The 24,043-nt window shown below is 45.2% G+C and overlaps 1 protein-coding gene across 10 annotated transcripts in view; it reads right to left on the reverse strand.

The window, feature by feature from the left end:
- Window positions 1–1,248: 1,248 nt before the first annotated feature.
- Window positions 1,249–24,043, reverse strand: part of LOC105481051 (protein tyrosine phosphatase non-receptor type 3) — a 124,719-nt gene continuing 101,924 nt past the window's right edge. For all 10 annotated transcript variants that reach the window (XM_071078135.1, XM_011740302.3, XM_071078136.1 and 7 more), the window contains 7 exons: window positions 17,194–17,284; window positions 16,861–16,922; window positions 15,095–15,241; window positions 8,994–9,122; window positions 7,893–8,038; window positions 7,241–7,376; window positions 1,249–5,154 (listed from right to left, as the gene is read on the reverse strand). In XM_071078135.1, the coding sequence (XP_070934236.1) occupies window positions 5,077–5,154; window positions 7,241–7,376; window positions 7,893–8,038; window positions 8,994–9,122; window positions 15,095–15,241; window positions 16,861–16,922; window positions 17,194–17,284 (789 nt within the window). In that variant the 3' untranslated portion in view covers window positions 1,249–5,076. The remainder of the gene's footprint in view (window positions 5,155–7,240; window positions 7,377–7,892; window positions 8,039–8,993; window positions 9,123–15,094; window positions 15,242–16,860; window positions 16,923–17,193; window positions 17,285–24,043) is intronic.

Genomic DNA, 24,043 nt, shown 5'->3' on the forward strand with positions numbered 1-24,043 from the left:
AAATACAAACTAGCTGGGCGTGGTGGCGGGCACCTGTAGTCCCAGCTACTCGGGAGGCTGAGGCAGGAGAATGGCGTGAACCTGGGAGGCGGAGCTTGCAATGAGCCGAGACCACGCCACTGCACTCCAGCCTGGGTGACAAAGCGAGACTGTCTCAAAAAAAAAAAAAAAAAAAAAAAAAATTAGCTGGGTGTGGTGGCACATACCTATAGTCTTAGCTACTAGGGAGGTTGAGGTGGGAGGATTGCTTGAGTCTAGGAAATCAAGGCTGCAGTGGGCTGTGATTGTGCCACTACACTCCAGCCTGGGCTACAGAGCAGACTCTATGTCACAGTAGAAGGGCAACCAAAGGGTTGAGCGCTGGCAGAGCACTAATTGTCCCTCAAACCTATCGTTTCTCAGAGATAGAAGCCCTGAATTTGTTAGGCACATGGTTTCCTGGAATAAAAATGACCTTCCCTCTACTTTCTTCCTTGCAGTAGGTATGGCCCTGTGACAAAGTTCTGATCAACAGGATGTACAATACCCAGGTGCAGTCCCCTCCAGGAAGGGGTCATGCTTTTCTCCTCCCCTTGCCTCTCTCCTGCTAGCTGGAATGTGAGGATGGCCAAGCAACAAGTGGGGAGGAACGTGGGACCCTGGTGACCATGGAGCCACCCTGGAACTCGTATTATGTGAAAGCTACTCGTCAGGATGGTGGAACCTAATTTGGATCTAGAATTTGCCACACCAGGTGATATAATTTGGCTACATCCCCACCCAAATGTCACCTTGGATTGTAATAATCCCCACATGTCAAGAGTGGAGGCAGGTGGAGATAACTGAATCATGGGGGAGGTCTCCCCCATACTGTTCTCATGGCAGTGAATAAGTCTCATGAGATCGGATGGCTTTAGAGTTCCCCTGCACAAGCTCTCTTGCCTGCCAACATGTAAGATGTGACTTTGCTTCTCATTCGCCTTCCACCATGATTGTGAGGCCTCCCCAGCCCCGTGGAATTGTGAGTCCATTGAACCTCTTTCTTTCATAAATTACCCTGTCTCAGTATGTCTTTATTAGCAGCATGAGAATGGACTAATACCCCAGGACAAGGCCAACACGGGAGTTCATGCTCCTGACCAGAGGGAAGGTGGAGATGAGCAGAGAGCATTCGCCTCCAAAAGAGTTGATTTAAAATGAAAGGAAAAAGCAAACACAAATAAGAAAAGATTTGCAGAAATCAATTAGAATAAAAATGTCAACAGACAATAACAGTGTTGCATAGCTTGAACGTTTTTATATTGATCAAATTGTTTTTCAGTAGAATCACTGACAGAACAGGTCAGAATGAAAAACATTCCAAATATACAGAAAAGATTGCTGCTCAGTTAAGATCCTTTTCCAAATAACTTCACACAAATCCTTTGGTTGCTCCAAACAGAATGAGAGCTATGAGAATCGTGGCCCAGCCCGGCCATCAGACTCTCAAGCATTTGGTCCCTGGTTGGAGGTCACCGAATCTTTGCCATCTTTACCGAGACTGCTCTCAGCTGAGGTCAACAAGCAAGAACGAAGTGGCGGCCATCCTTGTCTTTGCATTTAACAGCGCCAAAGTCTGAGGGACAACCTCTTGGTGACAAGTCACAGAAATGTGACATGTCTCTGTAGCAGCCATAAAGCTTTGGTTTAGTATTAATTTTGATTCTCTGGAATATCAGGCTCCCAGAATGGCAAGTCTTGACCTCACTAGCCCAGCCCAACCTTCCCTTTTTACATCTAAGAAAACTCAGGGTTGAGGGCAACATATCTTGACTAAGTCCAGATCTAGACCCAAGCCCTGCCTCTCATAGTCTTCCCCCATGTCTGCTGCCTCTCTATTGCCTCTCAAGGATAAAGAGGTCTTTTTCGCTTGCCCTCAAATGCCCATTTCTGAGGGACAAAGGGAAAAAAAAAAAAAAAGTCAAGTAGCAACACAGCAGCGAGTGTCCAAACTAATCTAAAAGCGTATTTAAATATGAATTACTGTGGTCGAAAACGAAAGACTAGTACAAGTGTGTGATCCAACCACTGCCCCCTAACCAAACTGAGTTGCAATTTTTCTTCTGGAAAGTCAGAACACCAAGTGTGGGTTCTAGAGGGTGACACCAGCAGGGATCTCTCATCTTGATTAAATTGGCACATCAACGTGGAGTTTAATTAGATCTTTCAGAAAGTGCCAGAACGTAGGATGTAAATGTCTTCTCCATTCATATCCAGCCAAATTTCCCAGGCAAAATATTTATCCTGATTCTGATGAAGTTCTTCGCTTAGGACTAAAAAAAGGCTTAAGTATAATTGCTTAAGTATATAAGGTAGTGAAACAGGAATCTTGAACTATGGATTTTAATTGGTAATAGCTACAGGATTTACTTATGTTGTTTGCTCTTTTAGATAATTCTCTTGTCTTGTTCTTCCCAGTATTTCCTGGATTTTGTTCCTGGCAACCTCTGCTGAGTCTGAACTGCTGGCCTGCCCAGTGGCAGAAAAGACTGCTTGCAACCTTTGGTAGGCTTTTTAGAAATTTATGTGACCATCATGGCCACATTTCTGAAACCATAATAAACAATTTGGTTTTTAAAAAAACAGTAAAATACCCATCTCCAAAGACATTTAGACTACTTTGCAAGTATTTTGCACACAGGGTGACGATGCATTTTTACCAAACAGTAATGATTTGCTAAATATCCTAATGGCATTTAAATTTATGCCAGTGTTCCCTCCACCCTCCCCTTTCTTGGAGCTTTGCTGAGAGAATTTTTGGGAGTCCAGATTATTTTGTGCTCTTGTTTTCTCTCTTCTAGAAGAGCATTTTCCATTTTCCTCTCATAAAAACCCAGTTAGGCTGGGCGCAGTGGCTCACGCCTATAATCCCAACAGTTTTGGAGGCTGAGGTGGGAAGATCGCTTGAGGCCAAGGAGTTTGAGACCAGTCCAGGCAACACATCAAGTTCCTGTCTCTACAAAAAAACAAAAAGAACCGGGTGAGGTGGCAAGTGCCTATAGTCCCGGCTACTCAGGAGGCTGAGGTGCAAGGGTTGTTTGAGCCCAGGAATTTGATGCTGCAGTGAACAATGATCATGCCACTGTACTCCAGCTTGGGTGACCCTGTCTCTAAGAAGAGAAACAAAAACCCAGTGGATTCTCCTTTTGACTGATGTGTTTTTAGGCTAATCACTGATAAGTAAATTTTTCTAAGTAACTCACCCACAGCAGTGTCTGTTGCTGTTCCAGGTGATAAAAAGTCACATGAATAGCATGATCTTATTCAATTCTCACGTTCAAACTAAAGTCCTAAGTATTGTTTTTATTTTACAGATAATGAAAGAGAGGTAGAGCTTCTAAGTGACCAGGCCTGCAAGTAGTGCTGAGTGGGTGCAGGAACTGAATCCCCTGCCCCTTAGCTGCAAACTTTCTGGTGGTTTCTTGTTTTCAGTATGGGGTTATGGTACTGTGTGACATCTCCCTTCCACCTCTGCCACTTAGCAGTAAAACATCCATGTGGAAAAGACAGAAAGCATGCAAGTAAATATGCTAGCTCTGGAGATAAAGAACCCCTATATAGGTCTTTATCTGTCTTGCCACCAGCAAACTATTCAACTGGCACTGAATTTGCTGAATATCAAAATGGCTTCATTTATGTGCATTATAATATGAAAACATCTTTTCTATAAATACCATTAAGAACCTGGCTTAACTTCCTCTTCTGAGTACATAAAAACCGCTGTTTAAAAATACCACATTAAATGTTTATGCAATTTATTTTCCTTAAATAATAATTTGCTACAATCCTGTCACAAATTTTAAGAAATTTAACACAGTATTCACAAAGGCAGAATTCTTTAGGACAATCAAAATGATGGTGTTCTTAGAATAAATTAACATCAGATTGTGTTTATATTCAGATAGTCTGATCCTCTCCTTTGAAATGCAATGGAGACCATTGTGACTGGGGGTGAATGCACACATTTGTTCTTCTATACAGAGACTCATTCTTTATATATACTCAACGGTAATTTGAATCGTTAGGAATCCTGAGAAACACTCACCCCTGGGCACACACACGTATACACCCGCGTGGCCAACCCTCCAGAAGCTGCGTTTCCCATGGTTCAATTACTAGAAGCTCTTTTCTCAGAAGGCCAAACATTCGGAATATTTAGATGACACTGTCCCATCTCCCCTTGGGAAAATCATAAGGTTTCAAGTGGAGGAGCTTGAAGTAGCAGCAATACATGTAGGAGATTCAGTAGTCGGTGATTCCAGTCGTGGGTGCTGAGTGTGCAGTAGGAGGCAAGCAGAGGCAAGAGACACACCTGCTTCTACAACTAAGCCACAAGATGACCAGAACACACTGAGAGTCCCAGTTCTCAGAGCCTCAGCTGAAAATTCACCTGAATGCACATTACTAATCCAGGTCAGACACCAAGAGGGAACCTGAAGAGGGACACGATTCTCAGAAACATGAATATTGGAAGTTGCTGGGAGATGGGACAAAGGGAGGGAGGGCAGAGAGGTGTTGCTCAGCATTCAGCCTGACCCCCAGCACCCTGCCATCTAGTACATTCGTCAGGGTTTCCTTAGCATCGGGGCAGGTGAATCTGAACTGTTTCAGCTCCACCTAGAAGCACAGAAAGCTCAGCCCTTACAGTATGACACATAGAAACAAACAAAACATCCAAACAACCCGAGATAACCACACCATCTTGTTGCTGGGAGGTCAACAGCTCTGTGGGTGTCCCGTCTCAATTGCTCCAGGATGCCGACAGGGGTGTGTGTGGTGACGTTAGGGAAGAAGGCATTAGGACAGGCCTCAAACTGAGATCCCTTTTGTATCTTTCCATAGAAATACAGGCCTACATGATGCCATAATTGCATGCTTATCTACACCAGTTCCTATGTACACGGTATCTTTTCTATAGAAGTTTAAAGTGCCTGGGTTCAGAGGTGCCCATTCCCTTCCCACAGCTACTGGTTCCTCTTGCTGCTTCCAGAGAGGTCTGTCCTCCTCTCTCAAGGAGGATGCCCTTGGGAAAGAGGAATGAACGTTTTCACAGTTGTCTTAACTAGGATCCAGCATTTGGACTAAACCTTCTTCATACACACGAAGAATCGCTTCACACACAAACTTGTACTGGCTCTGGAAAAGAAAAAAAAGCTGTCAAGTCCTGTAGCTCCAGGAAATGCTGCCTCCCACCCTGTACCGGTGGGTCTTTTGCAGCATTTGTAAACATTCCCTGAGCGCCAACTCTGGGCTACAGGCCAGGTACACCTGTGAAGCCCTAGTTCCATTATGACGCGGGGAGGGGGCACTCCCAGAGAGAGATGGACAAAGTGTCATGGAAACATGACAGAGGGAGGAACTGGCAGTCTGGGGGAGTTGGGAAGGAGCAAAGGTCCCTGCAGGGCGGCCATTCTTGTAAGTGGAAGTGTGGAAGCCCCAGTAAGAGCCCATTTTGAGAAATGGGGTCAGTGAGCCTGCTCTTGGACTCAACACCTGGGCATGTGGAGGAGGAGGGGTTGCCCAGGTGGGCTGGGACCTAGTTGTGGGCACCTTGTGCTGGGTAAGGAGTCTGGATTGTTTTACAAAGCAGAGCCACTGAAAGAGGCTCTGCAGGATACACTTATTTATATTAGCAAATACCTAAGAAACATATTATAGCAAAGTATACAGGGGGGCAAAAAAGCATTTAGTCTGAGCTTCTCTGGCTAGGAAAGTCAATCAATATCTATCTATCTATCTATCTATCTATCTATCTATCTATCTATCTATCTATCTATCTATCTATCTATTCATTCTCCGGCTAGGAAAGTCAATCAATATCTATCTATCTATCTATCCATCGATCTATCTAGTTTTTGAGACCGAGTCTTGTTCTGTCACTCAGGCTGGAGTGCAGTGGCGTAATCTTGGCTCACTGCAACCTCCACCTCCCAGGCTCAAGCAATTCTCCTGCCTCAGCCTCCCAAGTGGCTGGGACTATGGACACATGCCACCATGCCTAGCTAATTTTTGTATTTTCAGTAGAGATAGGGTTTCGCTACGTTAGCCAGGTTGGTCTCGAACTCCTGATCTCAAGTGATCCACCTCCCTCAGCCTGCCAAAGTGCTGGGATTACAGGCGTGAGTCACCGTGCCCGGCTTCCAGCTGGGAAAATCTTCCAGGATGATGAACTTTTTTCTTTTTAACCAGTCACGAGGTCTTCCATAGCAAAAAACAAGGCAGAGAATGGCCCTAATAACATAAGCCGATTTTCTTCTCTTAAGATTTTCTGGGTACAAACTAATATAACACTACCAAAGCTTAAGATCTATCAGGGAAATCTTATAAACTTTGTCCACAGCCAGTGAAGAGACACAGCTGGTTGGAACATACAGCTCCTGCTCCTTTCTTTGCTAACTCCTCACGTATCCTGGGGGTTTTGCCAGAGAGGCCACTTCTCTAGGAAGCCTTCTTAGACCTTCCAATCCTGCTTTAGGTAACTCTTCCACCATGTTCTCAGACAGCCCTCAACTTCCCTCATTGCTGCTGACACTTAGCATAGACTAATCCAGTTCTCCTACTAGATACAAGCTTCAGTCTCTGCACCATTCTTTGTCAAATGAATGAATGAATGAATGAATGGATGAATGTGGGATGGTCCCCATTTTGCACAGGGAAGCTGAAGCTTGGAGAAAGGTTCAGGACTTATGCAAAGGTTGTTCCATTTGTGGTGTGGCCTTAATCATGCTCTTTCCACACCGCTTCACTGCCCCGCTTGCAATTCCAGGGGAAATCCCCAAGAGTTCCTCTTGAGGACAAGAGGATGTTGCACATGACCCTACTTTGAGCTCTGTCCTGCCCGTGGAGGACACTGCAGCTACTCAAGCACCACACGAGTGGGCCAGAGCTCAAAGTAGGGTCATATGCAACATCCACTGAGCCAAAAGGGGTACCCAGGTCTAGGTGGGGGGGCGGGTGATGGACAAATAATTGTTCAATGATACAGAATGCAACCAGGGCTGTTCCCTGACAGACGGGCTGGCAGGAAATAAACCACAGAGGCAGCAGAGCTCAGAGGTGAGATGGGTGTGGGCTGTAGCCGCTGATAAGATCTGTGACCTTGGGCAAGTGATTCAGTCCCCCTGAGCTGCAGTCTGTTGACTCACAAAGCCCTTCTCTCAGGCCTGCCTGGTGTAAGTGCTCAGAAAGCGCCAGCCACTGTTATTACTGGATTTCTACTCACTGATGTCTGCACCATCATGGCGCGCTGGTCTCGCATTTTTCGGACAATATCCAGTGGGTAAACGGGCAGGTTCCTCTCAGTTAGGCACATGGCTGTTTCCATAGTGACCAACACACCGGTTCGACCTATTCCAGCACTGGAGAGGGGACAGAAGAGAGACTTGGGATTTGACTGAGTAGCCTTTTCTTCGCGTGGCCCAGCGAGCAGTTCCCCACTGACTCCAAAGGGACTTTCCTCCCCTAGCCTTTGAGAAGACAAAACACACACTCAGGGTGTGCTCTCAAACAGGCTGAGACAGCCTATCCTCACACATCCGAGGCTGGGGCCTAGCAGGCAGTGGAAAGAGGGCCACTGTGAAGTGCCAAACCCACTCTCTTTCTCACACACACCTATGACGAAGGTCAGCTGACAGAAGGACAGGAGAAAGGTGTGTGAGGGGACTTTCTTCTTCAGTTCTGTGCTACATTCACAAAGTTAGGATTTCATAAAATTCCAAATCACTTTTGAAATGGTGAGGAACCACAGTCAACAGAGGTTTGTAAGGGCACACTATTTTGTGGGATGTAGGGTGGGTCTGGCGCCTGCCAATTCTCTTCAGGCCTTTTCCAACGGGGAAAGGATTCCAAACCTAACAAAACAGCAAGCGCCATACCTGCAGTGAACTAGGACGGGCTCGCTGTCCACTCTCAGAGACCTCACATAGTTTACAAATTCCAGAAAGTCAGAGGAGTCATCGGGCACACCGTGGTCAGGCCACGCGACGTACTGGAGATGTGTCACTGTGTGTTCTTCTCCGGTCTGTGGGAGACGCAGTGGCCTTGGTGAGCCCATCCTGGTGGTCAGCATGAGGACCCAGCCCCAACCCAGACACAAGGGTGGCCCTGTCTCCTGATGCTTTCTCCCTCTGTGCACAGCCCCGCTGTGGCCACTAGCAATTCCTTCCCTCCTTCCCCAAAGATCCCCATCCCCTCTCAGGCTCCGCTGTGGGCCTGTCCTGCAGGGCTGCCTTCCTTGATCACTTCTGCCCAGATCTCCTCCATTTGCTCCTATGGTACTTGCCATTAGGGGCCACACATGCTCACTGGTTTTTTTTTGTTTTTTTTTTTTTCCAACTGTGGCAAAATACACTAACATGAGGCTTACCACTGTTAACCACATGTAAATGTACAGTTCAGCGGCACTGAGAATACTTGCAATGCTGTACAGCCATCACCATTACCTATTTCCAGAACTTTAAAATATCCCACAAACATAAACCCCGCACTCATTATGCCATATGGCATAATGTCCATAGATCTCCTTTCTCCTCCTTCCCCAAGCCCTTGGCAACCGCCGTTCTACTTTCTGTCTTTATGGACTACTCTAGGCACTTCACAGAAGTCGAATCCTACAGTATGTGTCTTTCTATGTCTGGCTTATTTCACTTAGCATAATACACTCAAAGTTGCCCTATGTTGTAGCAGGGGTCAGAATCTCCTTCCGTTTAAAGGCTGAATCATATTCCATTGTATGGACAGACCATGTGCGGTTTATCCATTCCTCCGTCGATGGATGCTGGGCTGTTTGCACCTCCTGCCTGTTGTGACTAGGGCCACTATGAACTCTGGGCCTCAGCTGTTTGATGGGCAGTCTTGCGCGCTTACTGACACCAGGTGGAAACAGAGGACACACCTAGAAGCGTGACCACCTGAAATGACAGCAGCCGCTGATTCAGCACCTGCCCCTCCACTGTGCCCCTCAGGCTGCGGCTCACCTGGGTGTTTGTGACCAGCATTTCTCGGGACACATAGGCAATGGTGCAGTCCTCTGACTGACACTGGATGTGAAAGCTGCCGTAGTCCATGACGTCGGGGGGATCCGGCCAGTACTGGTGACATTTGGTCTGTAAGGAACCACCGAGAGTATATGTGAGCTCCCTCTGTGGGGTGTCCATGCAAGCAGTTAACCCTGGAGAGGCGGACAGGTTAGGCATCCTCTCATGCACACCCGAGAGAGCTGATGGGAGAAAACAAACTCAGCCAAGTCCATCAGCTGTTTCTCAGGGCGGGGTGGGGGCAGCCTGCCAGGGACCAGGCCATAGGTCTCCACTCAGCCCCAGGCTGCAGCCTGGAGGAGGAGGACGAGAGATGCAGCGTCTTCAGCACCAGTGGCCTCAGATGCAGGACCTTGGCCTGTGAGCAACCTCTCTACCCTCCCCGACCGCAGCCCCTCATGCCCCTCCCCGCCTCCAACGGCCCCTCATCCTGTACCCTTCCTCCACCATCCTCCCCACCCTTTTGAGGGGGAGGCCTCCAGGCATGGCAGTTAAGGGCACACATCTGGTGTCACACACAACTCCGCTGGGATCCTTTCCTCCTCCATTTGTCAGCCAGATGATGTCGAAACAGTTGCTTAACCTCTCTGATTTTCCTGTTTTCCACCAGAAAGATGGAGATGGCTCCTGCCTCAATGCTGGTGAGGCGGCTGGCATGGGTGTGCAGAGCTTAGCCGCTGTGGGGGACAGGCCAGGGGTGGCCATTACTTCTGCTGCTGTCATGGGTTATATACCAGCTTGAGTAAGAGTGATGAGGTTCCACAAAAACCCAGATTAAGGGACTCCCAAATCGAGATGAATACCTTTCTCACTGGAGAAGTGTCTCCGAAGCCCTTGAAGGCTTTCTTAGGTGATGCCCTAAAGAGGTGATATCCCACACAGCAGACAAGGAACCCAGGGCTACTCGGGATTAAGTGACTTGCCCAAGGCCATGGGGCTGCAGTGATGCAGGCCAGCACTCTTCCTATGGCACCCCAGTGTCTTTCAATACGGCTGTGCTATCCCCACAGATGGGCTGATCCCACCACCCTCCCCAATTTCTATCCCCGCTTCTAAAACCTGCAGCTTGTCCTATAAGCCATCTTAGCACCTGCCTCTGGCTTCTAAGCAAACTTCAGGGCTAGGCTGTCCATCCCATCATAGATCCTTTTGTCATTTAGATCCTAACTTATTAAACAAGCATTTTCCCCCAAGCCTGTATGTGGTTATAGCAACTTAAGTAAGAATTACATTTGTTCATGGTGGAAAAGTGGTATAACCAAAAGACATGTGTAATTTGTTGGGAAACAGCCTCTCTATTCTTACTTTCAAATGTCACACTGAATACTTGAAATTAAAGTATGCCATCAGAAAGCTGGAGTTAAGAATTTACTTGGAAACCTTAAACATGGGTAATTTCGGCTAGTAGCCATTTTGTGACTTTGCTTAGACATGAGGGGTTAAGGGCTGTGGGGCCCAAGGCAGAGTTGACAGACACAAGTTCTCTCTCGCATCCTCATCTGCACAGGAAGGATAAATCCCTGCCCTGTAGGCTCCCAATGGTCCTGCCCACAAGATAACTGCAGGGAAGATATTCTCTGACGAGATCAACCTATGCAAGGCAGAACTACGAATATCTGTACTGCCAGAGAGGTTTCCCTTATTCCACAGTGAATCTGACCAGTACTAGACTCTCTCTTTACCTCTGACCAAATACAGATTGCAGCTCAATTTGGATCTGAAAAAATTGGGGGTGCAGTGGAAAGAACAAGTCTATGGAAATCCTGAGTTTCAACCTTGGTTAATAAATTCTACTAAACATATTTGGTTAGTGATCTCGGGCAAATTACTTAACTTCTTTGGGCCTCAGTCTCCACATTAATGCTGCTGCAATGAGGGGTGATGATGCTGAAGCCTCATATCTTCAGAACTGTAGATGCTAAGCACTGAATGGTGCCTTTCATGAACATGGCTTTACCTTGGCTTCAAAACAACCCTATGAGGTAGGTACTATGATTGTCTCTGTTTTGCAGATGAGTAAACTGAGGCTCAGAGAATGAATCAATGTGTGCCAGATCACACAGGGAGAACTGGGGCAGAGCTGGAATGACACAACAGGCCTGTGAGCCCTTAGCCAGGCTGATAATACTCTGGAATGACAAGAAAATGCACCTTCCTAGGGCTGTGGTTAAATTAAACAGTAACATATGCAAAGCTGAGCGTATGTAGGGAGGGAAGAAGCACTTCTTGAGAAGCGTCAATGGACAACGAAGGTCACTGAAGCTGGGAGGCCGGCAACATGCTGCTGGCGACGAGACCCTGGGCAGATGCTGCCAGAAGAACTCAGAATGCTCCGACCTCAGGGATTCACAGGCCTGAGTGGGGCCTGTTTCTCATTTTCCAGGCCCCAAGTGTGGTTTCCAGAAGAGGCTTCCAGAAGGGAAAGCTGACCAGGGAGATGGCTTCTGAAAGGATGTGTCTTTCTAGACCAGAGGGAGCAAGCCGCAAGCTGGGTGGAAGACAAGCCATATGCCTGCTGTAAGTCCTGCTCTACTAAACGCATGATATGGGTGAGCACAAATGGGACATCCTGAAAATTTCAGCTCTCAGAGAAAGGGACAAACCTGCTCACTTGGAGTGACCAGCTCCTAATCCAGAAGAACTGCTGGGTGGTGATGAGGATGAGATAGGAACTTAGGGATAAAGGGCTCGGGTCATCTGGTCATCCAAGGGTATGTAACAGGAGAGGAAGGAAATATGCATCCTGGATTTCAGAAGAACAGGTTTCTAAAGATGGATAACATGCCAAAGGAGGAGACCGAGCACTATCTCAGGAAGATGGACCAGATAGGGTTTAAAGGGAGTCATGGGTCAAATTTAGAAGGCCTCATGGTGAAAAGTTTGCTTTCTTGCTCACTTAGTCAATAAACATTGCTGGGGATGCAGAGATGAATTAGACACGATGTGGCACCGTCCTCAAGGTACTCTCGAATCGGTGTGGGGGGAATGTGGTGAAAAAGAAAGAAAGAGGGAAGTCAGAGACACAGGTGGCTCACAGAGGAGGAGGCAATGTCCCGGAGAGAGGGGATGGAGATCTCAGTATTTTTTTTTTTTTTTTTTTTTTGAGATGGAGTCTTGCTGTGTCGCCTGGGCTGGAGTGCAGTGGCCAGATCTCAGCTCACTGCAAGCTCTGCCTCCCGGGTTTACGCCATTCTCCTGCCTCAGCCTCCCGAGTAGCTGGGACTACAGGCGCCCGCCACCTCGCCCGGCTAGTTTTTTGTATTTTTAGTAGAGACGGGGTTTCACCGTGTTCGCCAGGATGGTCTCGATCTCCTGACCTCGTGATCCACCCGTCTCGGCCTCCCAAAGTGCTGGGATTACAGGCTTGAGCCACCGCGCCCGGCCGAGATCTCAGTATTGAAGCACGAGGCTCTTCACAGGTTGGCAAGGCAAGGATAGATCATTCAGGCAGAAGGAATGGGACACGTATGGTCAAGAGGTAAAGAGGCACGTGGTGTACCCAGGGAACGACAGACATCACAATACACCTGCACAGAAGGTACAAGTCAGTCTCAAGGTGAGACTTTACTTAGTGCACCTGAGGAGCCACCAGAGGGTTTGAGCAGGGAAATGGAAGGACCAGGCAACCCTCTGGAAAGGTATCGCGGAAAGCCGTGCCAATGGATGGACCAGACAGGGGCTGGGGGAGCCTCTAGGCCAGGAAGCCACTAAGGAGGCTGCTGCTGCTGCTCCTGGAAGAAAAATGCAAAAGCTCTGAGAGAAGGTGGGGGTTTGGGGAACAGAGGGGAGACTGGCGGTGGCAGACCACGGTGAGTGGATGTGGGAAGTGAAGAGAAGGGAGGGGTAAGACCGATTCCAGGTTCCTGGCTCGGGTGACTGGGCAGATGGGTGCCTCTGGCCAGGATGGTGAGCTCAGGGCGTGGACCACCTGGGTGCAGGTGCATGGCTGACAGCTTCAGCTTCAGGCACCTTGTATGTGAGGACACTTAGGTAGATGTGTCCTATCAACGAATGAGCAGATGGGTCTGGGTTCAGGAGGTGGAAGGAATCAGTGCCTAGATCCATTTGCTGAACCAACCATGGGGCCTGATGAAACCTGACTCAGAGATCAGTCCTCTGTCGAAGAGCCTCGTTGCCTAAGTGCACATTTTATCAAACAGTGTGTTTAACAGATAACAAGAGCAAGGAGGTTTATAGAGCTTTGTGCTGCCTCAAACCTCTTCTTATCACCTCACATGATTCTCATGGCAACCCAGGGTTCCCTAATGTTGCCCAGAGCAGCAAACCTATCTGCCTCTGGCCCTGTGAGACAAGGGGGCCAGGATCCGGACTCACTATGCCATGTGGAGCACCCACTACGGGAGGGGCAGCCAGCCCAGGGTAGCTCATTCTTAATTCTCAAAACAATCCCAGGAGACAGGCATTACCACCACCTTTCTAGTGATGAGGAAACTGAGGCTTAGAGCCCTGTGTAAGGTTAAACAGTGGAAAGTGGTGGTGCTGAACTCAAACACCTCCCCTGACCTCAGTGCCCCTGCCTCTGACAGCCAGTGGGCCAGGAAGAGTACCTGTATTATTCACATATAGTTGTAAAAAATGATATTTCTCTCCAAAAGAAACATCTCTGATGGAAAGTGAGGGAGAATAACTTATTCAATTGCAATGTTTCTAAGAAGAAACCCATGAGCCTTAAGGGAGAGCACAAAGAAAAACATTTTGGGTAGGAATTTTAAAAGGGAGAAATCAAGTATCTCGTGAGGGAGTATCCCACTGACTGCTGGGGATATGAGGCTTCAAAGGAGGCTCTCTCTGCACTTGCAGACCTGAGAACAGTACAGCGAGGTTGGTGAGTGGGGGTGGACTCCAGCCAGCTGCACACCTGCTGGGAGTCCCACTCTACTAAATGCATGGTATGGGAGAAAACAAATGGGAGATGCTGAAAGTTTCATCTCTCAGAGAAAGGTGAAAAGCTGCTGCCTGGAGTGATGGACTCCTAATCTGGAAGAACTGGTGGGTGGAGATGCGGGCGGGTTAGGGTCTTCAGGATAAAGGGCTGAGGTCATCCTGTCATCCAAGAGTTTGCAACAGGAGAGAGAGGAAACATGCACCCTGGATTTCAGAAGAACAGGTTTCTACCAATGGATAAACAGGGGAGGTTAAGTTCCAGGGCCAGAGATAGCGAAGGGAATGCTAGACCTCAGAGGAGATGGGAATCTCTAATGCAGGAAACTGACAAAGCAGCTGGAATGGCTTCAGTGAGAAAGAAAGGGCTGGGAAACAAACCCTCTAGGTCACAAGCGAGACCTCAGATGAGCTCAGGTGTAGAGTGGACATCAACAAAAGAGAAGGGCTGCCAGCAGCACAAAGCTGGCAGGCAGCAGCCATAGGAGTGGCTGGAGGAAGCTGAGGCCTCCTGGATCACAGAAAGGGCCTTTTCTCCCAAGCTGGAAGAAGCAGAACGAGGGAAAGAAGGGGGCTGCTATCCAGTGCAACCAACCTTTAGTGTTGTCATCAGCCCTAAGACAACAGACCATTCCTGGGGGCACTCCCTTTTCTCTGAGGAGAAGAATGACTTCCTGCTGAAAAGGCAGAGTCAACTTTACAGGGAAAAGAGAAGTGCAGACAGACAAGACAGGGACAGTGCCAAGCTGCCCAAATGGATTCTATGGAAAATGGCACAGTGATGCAATTTCCCCTTTTTACAAAGGCCACTGTTAACCTGGCACACACATTGCTCTTTCAGGACCAGCGCTTGTGCTGAATGGGCAAGGCCCGTCACGGCAGGGGATCTGGGGCACATGAAGTAAGGCTAGGAGAAGTGCCTTCTGGCCTGTTGTAATGGATCCAAGCTGGGAATGGGGAAGAGGAGGGCTGAGCTTCCCGTCACTAGGGGTGTCTATTGGTTGCTCTGTAGAGGAGACTTAGGGTCACATACGGGCTGGACCAGGAGACAGTGAAGACCCTTCTCAGGGCTGAGATTCATGTTCCACAGAGCAGGATGTGACACTGCACACAGCTGAATTGGATATCAAGCTACTTACCCGCCCTCGCTCTGTGAGAGTCGTCAACATGACGATGAGTGACAACTTCTGATCCCAGACGACCTGCCAAAACTGTGCACAGGTATGCGGCAGGGGACCCTGAGCGGCGATGTACTTGTTCACAAGGTTAGCAGCAGGAATTTCCATCTGGCAAGAAATTGGTAAAGTATTAGAATCTGTTGCTGCCTCAGGGTGCACAGGGAACTGGATTTTAAACTCTTCTACTTGCTAACTGACATCGCACCAGAAAAATATCTCTTTATCAATTCACAGCAAATAAGGAAAATCAAACAAGTTATTTCTCATGCTTCTTGAAAAATATCTGACAAACACCAGCATCAGATCTTTAAGATAAAAGTGTGTGGTATTCAGTAGGCAAAAATCAGAAATCTATCTGTGACATGGCAGAAGAGTTTAAATGACTTTCATTGCTCTATCCTAAATATAATCCATATTGGCTATCTGCATTTTCAGTCGTATGTACCAATCCTACCCCTAAGTCTTTCCCTATGTAGGGTTTTCTATCAAAATCTATTTACATTTATTTAAAGCATACACCTTACAGGTTTACACCACCAATTCTTGTTGCACTTGGCTTTCTGCATGGCTTCAAATGCTTGGAAGTTGGTCAATCTTGACATTAAATGTTGAAATGTTTTGAAATGAATGTTTCAGGTAGAAATATTCCTGCTCCATTTTCCTTTCTGCCCTCTGGACTGAGTCCTTCTGACGAAAAACACTCAGAACCTGCTGAGCTCTGAGCTGGCACTGGGCTTCACTCACTCTCAGGTGAGCAAGGTAAAGGCAGGCTTCTAATTCACAGTTTGGCTGGTGCTTGGGTAAATGGCTTCCTCAGTCCTGGGATTACACGAAAAGACTGGGCTTTGTGGTGTTGCTGCTCCTAACGTTTCTGATGCTCTGCTTTTAAGAATGAATCCCATAGATGAATCCCATAGATGCTTTGGAACAGGTGGAATCACTGATGAGACCAATTTTTATTAGGGCATTTCTTGACACTTTGCTATAACTTGAGAACTTAATCTGAGAAATCGTCTGTCTATTTAGGAGTTGGCAGACCACGTATTGCCTGAAGGCCAAATCTGTCTGCCACCTTGCAAGCTAAGAGCGGCTTTTAATCCTTTTAAGTGGTTACATTTCAAATGCAAAGATCACATATTACTATCTGGTTGGCTACAGAAAGTCTGACCCCAGGTTCAGATAGAAGAAATGGAAGTCTAGAGAGGCCAAGTAAGTTGCCCAAGATGCATTTTTAGAGAGAAAATAAGTACTTTTTCCATAATACGTGAAACGTTCCACTTTTTCTTTTTGGCTTATATGTACAGAGGAGGTTTTCTTTCTCTTTTTCTTTTTTTTTTAAGGCAGGATGACACTTATTACATGGAGAGAAACAGACAGTCACAAACACATCATAGACAGTCACAAACATACCACTAGCAAAAACAAACACCTGAATGGAAGCAGCTCAGTACAGGGGCATGTGGACGATTGAACTGGAAACACAGAACAAGTCTGGTCCCATCTTCTGTTAGCTTTGTGACTTTTCGAATGATTTTAACTCTCCGAACCTTAGTTTTCTCCTCTGTAAAATGAGACTATTCTGCCTTCCCTCCCGTGGCTGTTGTGGTGCTGAAATGCAGTGGTGAACGGGAAAGCACTGTGTCAACTGCAAAGCCCCACACAGGCCCTCATCATGGTTGTGACAGTGGTGAGTGTGCTCTTTAGCATCATCCAGATTCCTAACTTACGTTCACGTAACTTGCATTAATATAATCTTCATTTCCCTGCAATAATACCCGGGTGGTGTCATCTGCGGGGAAGAGAAAAATTGACCGATTATTCCGGGCATTATTTTTATCATACCAAGTAAACCAGAGTTCAGTTCCCAGCCCCATCTGCAGCTCTGCCTCATTAGCATAAACACTATTCCCCAACTGTTCAGAGTCTGAAATGGCTGCAATAAAGACGGTGGTGTTTACAGACACACTGAAAATCGTTCCAGAATACCAGACAATCTGTTTTAAAAAGGGAAACATTATCTCAGTGTAGGGGGGAAGGAGGCATTCATGCCGGATACTCACAAGGCAGCACATCTTTATATCGGTTTTTGTCCAAATTTTGAGGCAGCTTTGCAAACGTGATGGCCAAACCTGGCTTTTTTCTGTAGAGTTGCTATGTGAGAAATAGAGAAATAAGAAAGCATTGCAAAAATCAGATGAAGAAAGTGTGAAAACATACTTTATCATTCACAGTACCAAAATCTTAACATTTTAAAGTGATTATGTGTTATATACTAAAAGAAAATCTTCCCAATAAGAAATTCTACAGTTTCATGAGAAACTGACTAAACTCTTTAATAATTTTTGTTTTTAATTTGAAAAAAATGCCATAGGAAGGGTCTGGGTCTCAGGTAATGGAGAATGGTAAGTGAAACCTTGTATTTATGACAACTATTTGACAAGAGCTAAAAGCAACTAGATGGGGGGAAAAAGAATTCTGACTCAAAATTAAATGGAAATCATCTAAGTTAGTCTAGAATCATTTCCCTCCAGTTCAGTGTAGTGAATCACACCCTTCCTTTAAGAACGAGAGCATTTCATTAATCATTTCAGAAGTCTATTTCCACAGGAAAAACATTTATCTCAATATATAGTAAACTTCATTTACAGAGGTACTTCTCTACACATGTAATCACAACCAAAAATCTCAAACAACACAATCTTTGCATATCTAAACTCATGTATTAGACATGTTCGTATGGTACCTGATGTGATTTTCACAACAGCCCTGTAAGAAGTATTAACTATATTCTTATTTTGCAAGTTCAACGTTTGTTTGAGATCACGAACTGGAAGAACTCAGATCTGACTCCAAGGCTTATCTTTTCTTTTCTATATGACTGTTTTTCCTTTTAATCCCTTTTCACCAGTGGTTTTTATTAACTCTATGGGAATTTAAAAACACAGTTTTTTCAGTGTTGGAAGTGATTTTTATTTTTATTTTTTTGCGGAAAATTTGGGAAATTCACACTAATATAAAGAAATCTGAGATGAGCTTTTCATATATTTTCTCCGGCTTATTTTCTCTGTGCCTACATGCACACAAATGAACAGAAGCATATATATGTAAACACATAATACATTTATATACTATGTTTTAAAAGCAAAAAATGAGACTGAACAACACATTGGCACTTTTGTTTTCTCTTCCTGAGGCAGGGTCTCTCTCTGTTGCCCAGGCTGGAGTGCAGTGATGTGATCTCGGCTCACTGTAACATCCACCTCCCAGGTTCAAGCGATTCTCATGCCTCAGCCTTCCAAGTAGCTGGGACTACAGGTGTGCATCACTAGGCCTGGCTAATTTTTGTATTTTTAGTAGAGACAGGGTTTCCTCATGTTGGCCAGGCTGGTCTCAAACTCCTGACCTCAAGTGATCCGCCCACCTGGGCCTCCCAAAGTGCTGGGATTACAGACATGAGTCACCGCACCTGGCTATATTGGCACTTCTTATGCTATGTTCTAGCCAACCTAAGTGTTCTATAAGAAGATAGTAAGTATTCCTCAGAAAAAGTTTCAAAGTCAAGACATTTGGAAAATATTTTATTTTTTATGAATCTCTAACAAGACAAGTTCTGCAATGCATAATGCATACATTTGTTAAATTCTGATCAGCTAAACATATCTCAAGCTAATTTGGCCATGGAAAATCTCAGCCTCTAATGGAGTATTCTGGGAAATAACTATCCTAATTTTCAAGCTGCTTTCTCCTACTTATTATATAGTATCTATTTCCCCATGTCATTAAATATTTTTTACACATATGATTTTTAATGGCTCAATAATTTAATCAATCTATCTATCTATCTATCTATCTATCTATCTATCTATCTATCTTTTTATTTTTTTGAGACGGAGTCTCGCTCTGTCACCCAGGCTGGAGTGCAGTGGTGTGCTCTTGGCTCACTGCAAACTCCACCTCCCAGGTTCACGCCATTCTCCTGCCTCAGCCTCCCGAGAAGCTGGGACTACAGGTGCCCGCCACCATGTCTGGCTAATTTTTTGTATTTTTAGTAGAGACAGGGTTTCACTGTGTTAGCCAGGATGGTCTTGCTCTCCTGACCTCGTAATCTGCCTGCCTCGGCCTCCCAAAGTGCTGGGATTATAGGCGTGAGCCACTGTGCCTGGCCGTTCACTATAATTTATTTTAACTTTTATCCCACTTTTTCACTAGGCTGTTTTGAAACTTTTTTTACTCAAACTTCTAAGAAGAGAATTACTATACCAAATAATATTTTTAAGGGTTGTTTTGGCTTTTGTTGTTTTGAGATGGAGCTTCACTCTTCTACCCAGGCTGCAGTGAAGTGGCGGGATCTTGGCTCACTGCAACTACCACCCCGCTGGGGTTCAAGTGATTCTCCTGCCTCAGCCTCCCGAGTAGCTGGGATTATAGGTGTCCACCACCACACTTGGTTAATTTTTGTATTTTTAGTAGAGACAGGGTTTCGTCATGTTGGCCAGGCTGGTCTCGAACTCCTGACCTCAGGTGATCCACCCAACTCGGCCTCTGAAAGTGCTAGGATTTTTGAGTTTTGATACATATAACCAAGTTGCCCTACAGGGATGTATGACAAATTCACCAAATTGTGGCCAACATCCTTAATAAAGATGTGTTTGCAGTCTGAATAGGGAGGGTAAAAAGGATTTCTCCCTCTATATTTTTGCAAATTGTATTGTTTTGTAAACTGGCTTCTGTGTTTTTTCTCTTACTAAATAAACAAATTAAACAGAATTCCCCAGAAGATAATTAACATGGAGAGTCTGGGTCATAATAACGGTGCCATATCTTATACATTTGCCAAATGTCTAGAATTTCCAAACACTCCAAGAGCTCAGTTACTCACCACCTTTACAGTTTTAGTTCATAACCATCAGGCAGCTGAACAACTTCTTAAACAACTGCAGTCTCTAATAAACTCTGTGAGTTCATTTTAGGAATAAACTAATGATTTATTAGAGGTTTTGGGTTGACTGGCAGAAGGCGGGCAGCTAAGTTAAATTTACCTACACGGCATTTTAGTTCTAATTGATTAAGTGAATATAATAAACAATTAAGTGAATATACAATTAAGTGAACATAGTAAAGCTAACCTGGTGGGAAAAAGATTTTTTTTTTTTTCCAAACAACAAAAGTGTAAATAAAATCAACTTGAGGTGGTCTAGCAGAAAAGCACAGCTACAGAAAAAGGCTTTAATTACTATAAGGACTTTAAATGTATCTCAGCAGTAATGATCTGCTGATAAATTTGTAAAGTACTAAGATAAATCGTACTAAGATAAATCATATATTAAAAAGTGTTAGGGCAGTGTTTACATTTTCTTTTTCTTTCTTTTTATTTTTTTGAGACATGTTGCCCAGGCTAGGCTGCGGTGGTGCGATCTCAGCTCACTGCAACCTCTCCCTCCAAGGCTCAAGTGGTTTTCATGCCTCAGTCTCCCGAGTAGTTGGGACTACAGGCACATGCTAATTTTTGTATTTTTAGTAGAGACATGGTCTCACCATGTTGGGCAGGCTAGTCTCAAACTCCTGACCTCAAGTGATCCACCTGCCTCGGCCTCCCTAAGCAATGGGATTACAGGCGTGAGCCACCATGCCCGACCAGGCAGTGCTTAAAAATTTTTAAATGTGTACGCTCTGGGCTTTATCCAACAGAAATACATAAAGATACATGTCACAGAAGTTTATCTGCAGCAAAATATTTATTCTCAGAAAACCAGACGCAGCCTGGATATTCCCCAAAGGTAAAGAAATGTTGACTTAAATGATAGTAGATTCTTACCAGAAAATTCTGTGCAAGTAAAAAGAATATGACAGACCAAAAGTACAGATTTACAAGGATATCTACTCATATACTTTTAAGTGAAAAATACAAGGTATTGAATAATTTATACAATGAATGATGATCATATAATAGCAACACACACAGTGCATATTAATATGTAAAGATACAATCTTGTGTGTGTATGCATGTGTATACGATATATCTGCATGAGCACTGTAACAAGTATGGAAGGATACAAACAAAATTGTCGTTTGTAAATTACAACAAAGAGGAAGAAACTGAAGGGGATAGGCGTCAGGAGACTATTTTACTTTGGTTATTTCTGAATTATCGCAGTAAGAATTGTTATTTTTAAATGCAAATGACTAAAGTGAGAAAAAGAAATACAACAGAAGAAATCTATTTAAAAAATTAAAAAGCAAAAAACTTTTAGAGAATTTTGGACAAATCAAAGTTAAGGTTGTTTTGGCCTTTGGAAAGTTTGACAACACACTCATATTTATGTTTGCAAAGGCCAACACTGAATAGGACTGAAGCAACCTAGTAGAAACAGGATTTAAACACTTGGTTTCTTAAGTGTTAAGAGTTGGTTTTCGGCTGGGCACAGTGGCTTATGCCTGTAATCCCAGTACTTTGGGAGGCTGAGGTGGGCGGATAGTTTAAGCTCAGGAGTTCGAGACTAGCCTGTGTAACATGGTGAAACTCCATCTCTACTAAAAATATAAAAATTATCCAGGTGTGGTGGCGCACACCTGTAGTCACAGCTACTTGGGAGGCTGAGGTGGGAGGACTGCTTGAGCCCGGGAGGTGGAGGTTGCAGTGAGCCAAGATTCTGCCACTGCACTCCATCCTGGGCGACAGAGGAAGACCCTGTCTGTGTGTGTCTGTCTCTGTCTCTCTCTACGTATAAACATATATATACACACATATATATACACACACACACATATATATTTATATATTTCTAATCTTTATTTTTTTCAAGTTCCTACTTTTTAATTTTTTAATTTTTATTTTTTGAGACAGAATCTCACTCTGTTACCCAGGCTAGAGTGCAGTCAGTGGTGTGATCCCGGCTCACTACAACCTCCACCTCCTGGGTTCAAGCAATTCTCCTGCCTCAGCCTCCCGAGTAGCTGGGATCTGTACACAGGTGTGCGCCACCATGCCCAGGTAATTTTAGTATTTTTAGTAGAGACGGGTTTTTGCCATGTTGCCCAGGCTGGTCTTGAACTCCTGTGCTCAAGCAAGCCACCGGTCTCGGCCTCCCAAAGTGCTGGGATGACAGCTGTGAGCCACTGTGCCCGGCCTCAAGTTCCTAAAATTTATCGACTCTTCTCCAGGCCCTGTGGGCTGCTTGGCAGCCTGGTTATGAAACACTGCTCTGAGAAGGCGGAGGGACAGAGTGGAAAGTGATAGTAAATACATATGTCTTTCTGGAAGGGTCAGGGATGACACGGAATGAGTTAAGGCTTTGTGATACTGGCCAGAGTATGAGATGTGGCTTTTAAGAAAACCTTCATTCTTCTTTCATTTTCTAATTCATTGGAAAAACAACAATTTGCTTTGGTTATTCCTGGGCTGAAGGAGTGTGAGGCAGATAACAGCTCCTGGCTGTAGATCCCTTAGATTCTGTCCTAGAATGGGAGCCACCAGGAGGCTGAGAGGCAGGGTCACAGGGATAAAGAATGACAAAACCACAGAACTTTATGAAAAATTATTAATTTTTATATCCTAAAATGCTTTGTTCTCATTCTATCAGAGTCTAGTTATAAGAAGCTCTGAAACTAAAGGTAAATTATAAAAAGATTGGCTAAGAGGGGTTGCTAAGGAACAACTGTATTGAAATTATAGTATCAATATCACCAGCTCTGGCCTCCAAAGACAAAAAATTTGAATGGTGGGAGCAGATGCTCTCCAGTGTGGTAGGGGTGCGATGGATGGTTTTTTTTGGCTTAAATATTTCTTCTTAGAACAAGTCACCTACTATAATATTAGAGAAGGCATCAAGTGACTCTAATCTCACTCAACTAAAGGCGTGCAGCCTAGTCACATCCCTCAGATGAGAGCTTCACACACACCCAAGGCTCTAACCAGAGGGTGCCAGCAAGGCCCTGCACAGTGGAAGCAAGCACTCCGTCAACTCTATGAACAGAAAAAGGGGAATTCCTGAAGGCTGAGAACCCAAGAAGGGGGAAGAAAAATGGAAAAGGACAGGAAAAAAAAGGGCGCCGGGAATCAAGGAAACCATGGGTAAGGAGACAGCAAAGGGCAGAAGCAGATTGCCTTTCATGCCCTCCACAAAAACCCAGAGCCGACTCCTAGGAACCAAGTTTCAAAACGGCTGTTTGCTGTATCGGCCACTATGGCATTATCTTTATGGAGGCAGGAATCTCATTTGTTGACTGCCATAAACCCCAGGCCAGCATTGTGCCTGGCACATAGTAGGTGCTCAATCAAAATTTGTAGTGTGAAAGAATAATGGGATCTGCTGCTTTCAAAAATGAGTGGCAACCATGTGAATAAAGCATGCCAAGAAAATTTCAAAGCAATTTCAGCTTTCTTAGACACAGTGCCCCATAACTAAGCTGAGGGTAACTCATTTTTTACAAAAGGCCCACCCCAAGAGGTGGTTTTCCTAGTACCACTTGGTAGACAAATTAACAGTTCACTACTCACGGGCAGCTCATCCACACTGGGACATCCCTTTCCTTTGTATCTGACCCAGCCAGAGGGCAAGAGAAACCATCCAGCGGGGTCTTGGGGCCTCTACCTACCTTCCCAGAAAGGTTTGCTGGATTGAAATCGTTGCTAGTAATTTTGGGACCTTCCATAGTCCCCCTTTCCATGCACAGTCCCAGCTGCAGATTCTACTGCTGGCAAACCTAGCAAGTATTCTTGCAGGGCCCCTTTCAGACAGATACACAACAATAAGTTATGGCAGCACTTCCTTTAGGTGGGTTGCTGGCACTTGAAATGGAAAAGCTGCCCACACGGTCATTCCAAAGCCCCCAGTTTGCTCTGTGTATCCCAGACACATCATACTGATGATGTTTTCTTTCCTTAAAAAACAAAAAACAAACAAAAACTAT

Source organism: Macaca nemestrina, chromosome 14 (assembly GCF_043159975.1).
Source record: "Macaca nemestrina isolate mMacNem1 chromosome 14, mMacNem.hap1, whole genome shotgun sequence".
Lineage (NCBI taxonomy): Eukaryota > Metazoa > Chordata > Mammalia > Primates > Cercopithecidae > Macaca > Macaca nemestrina.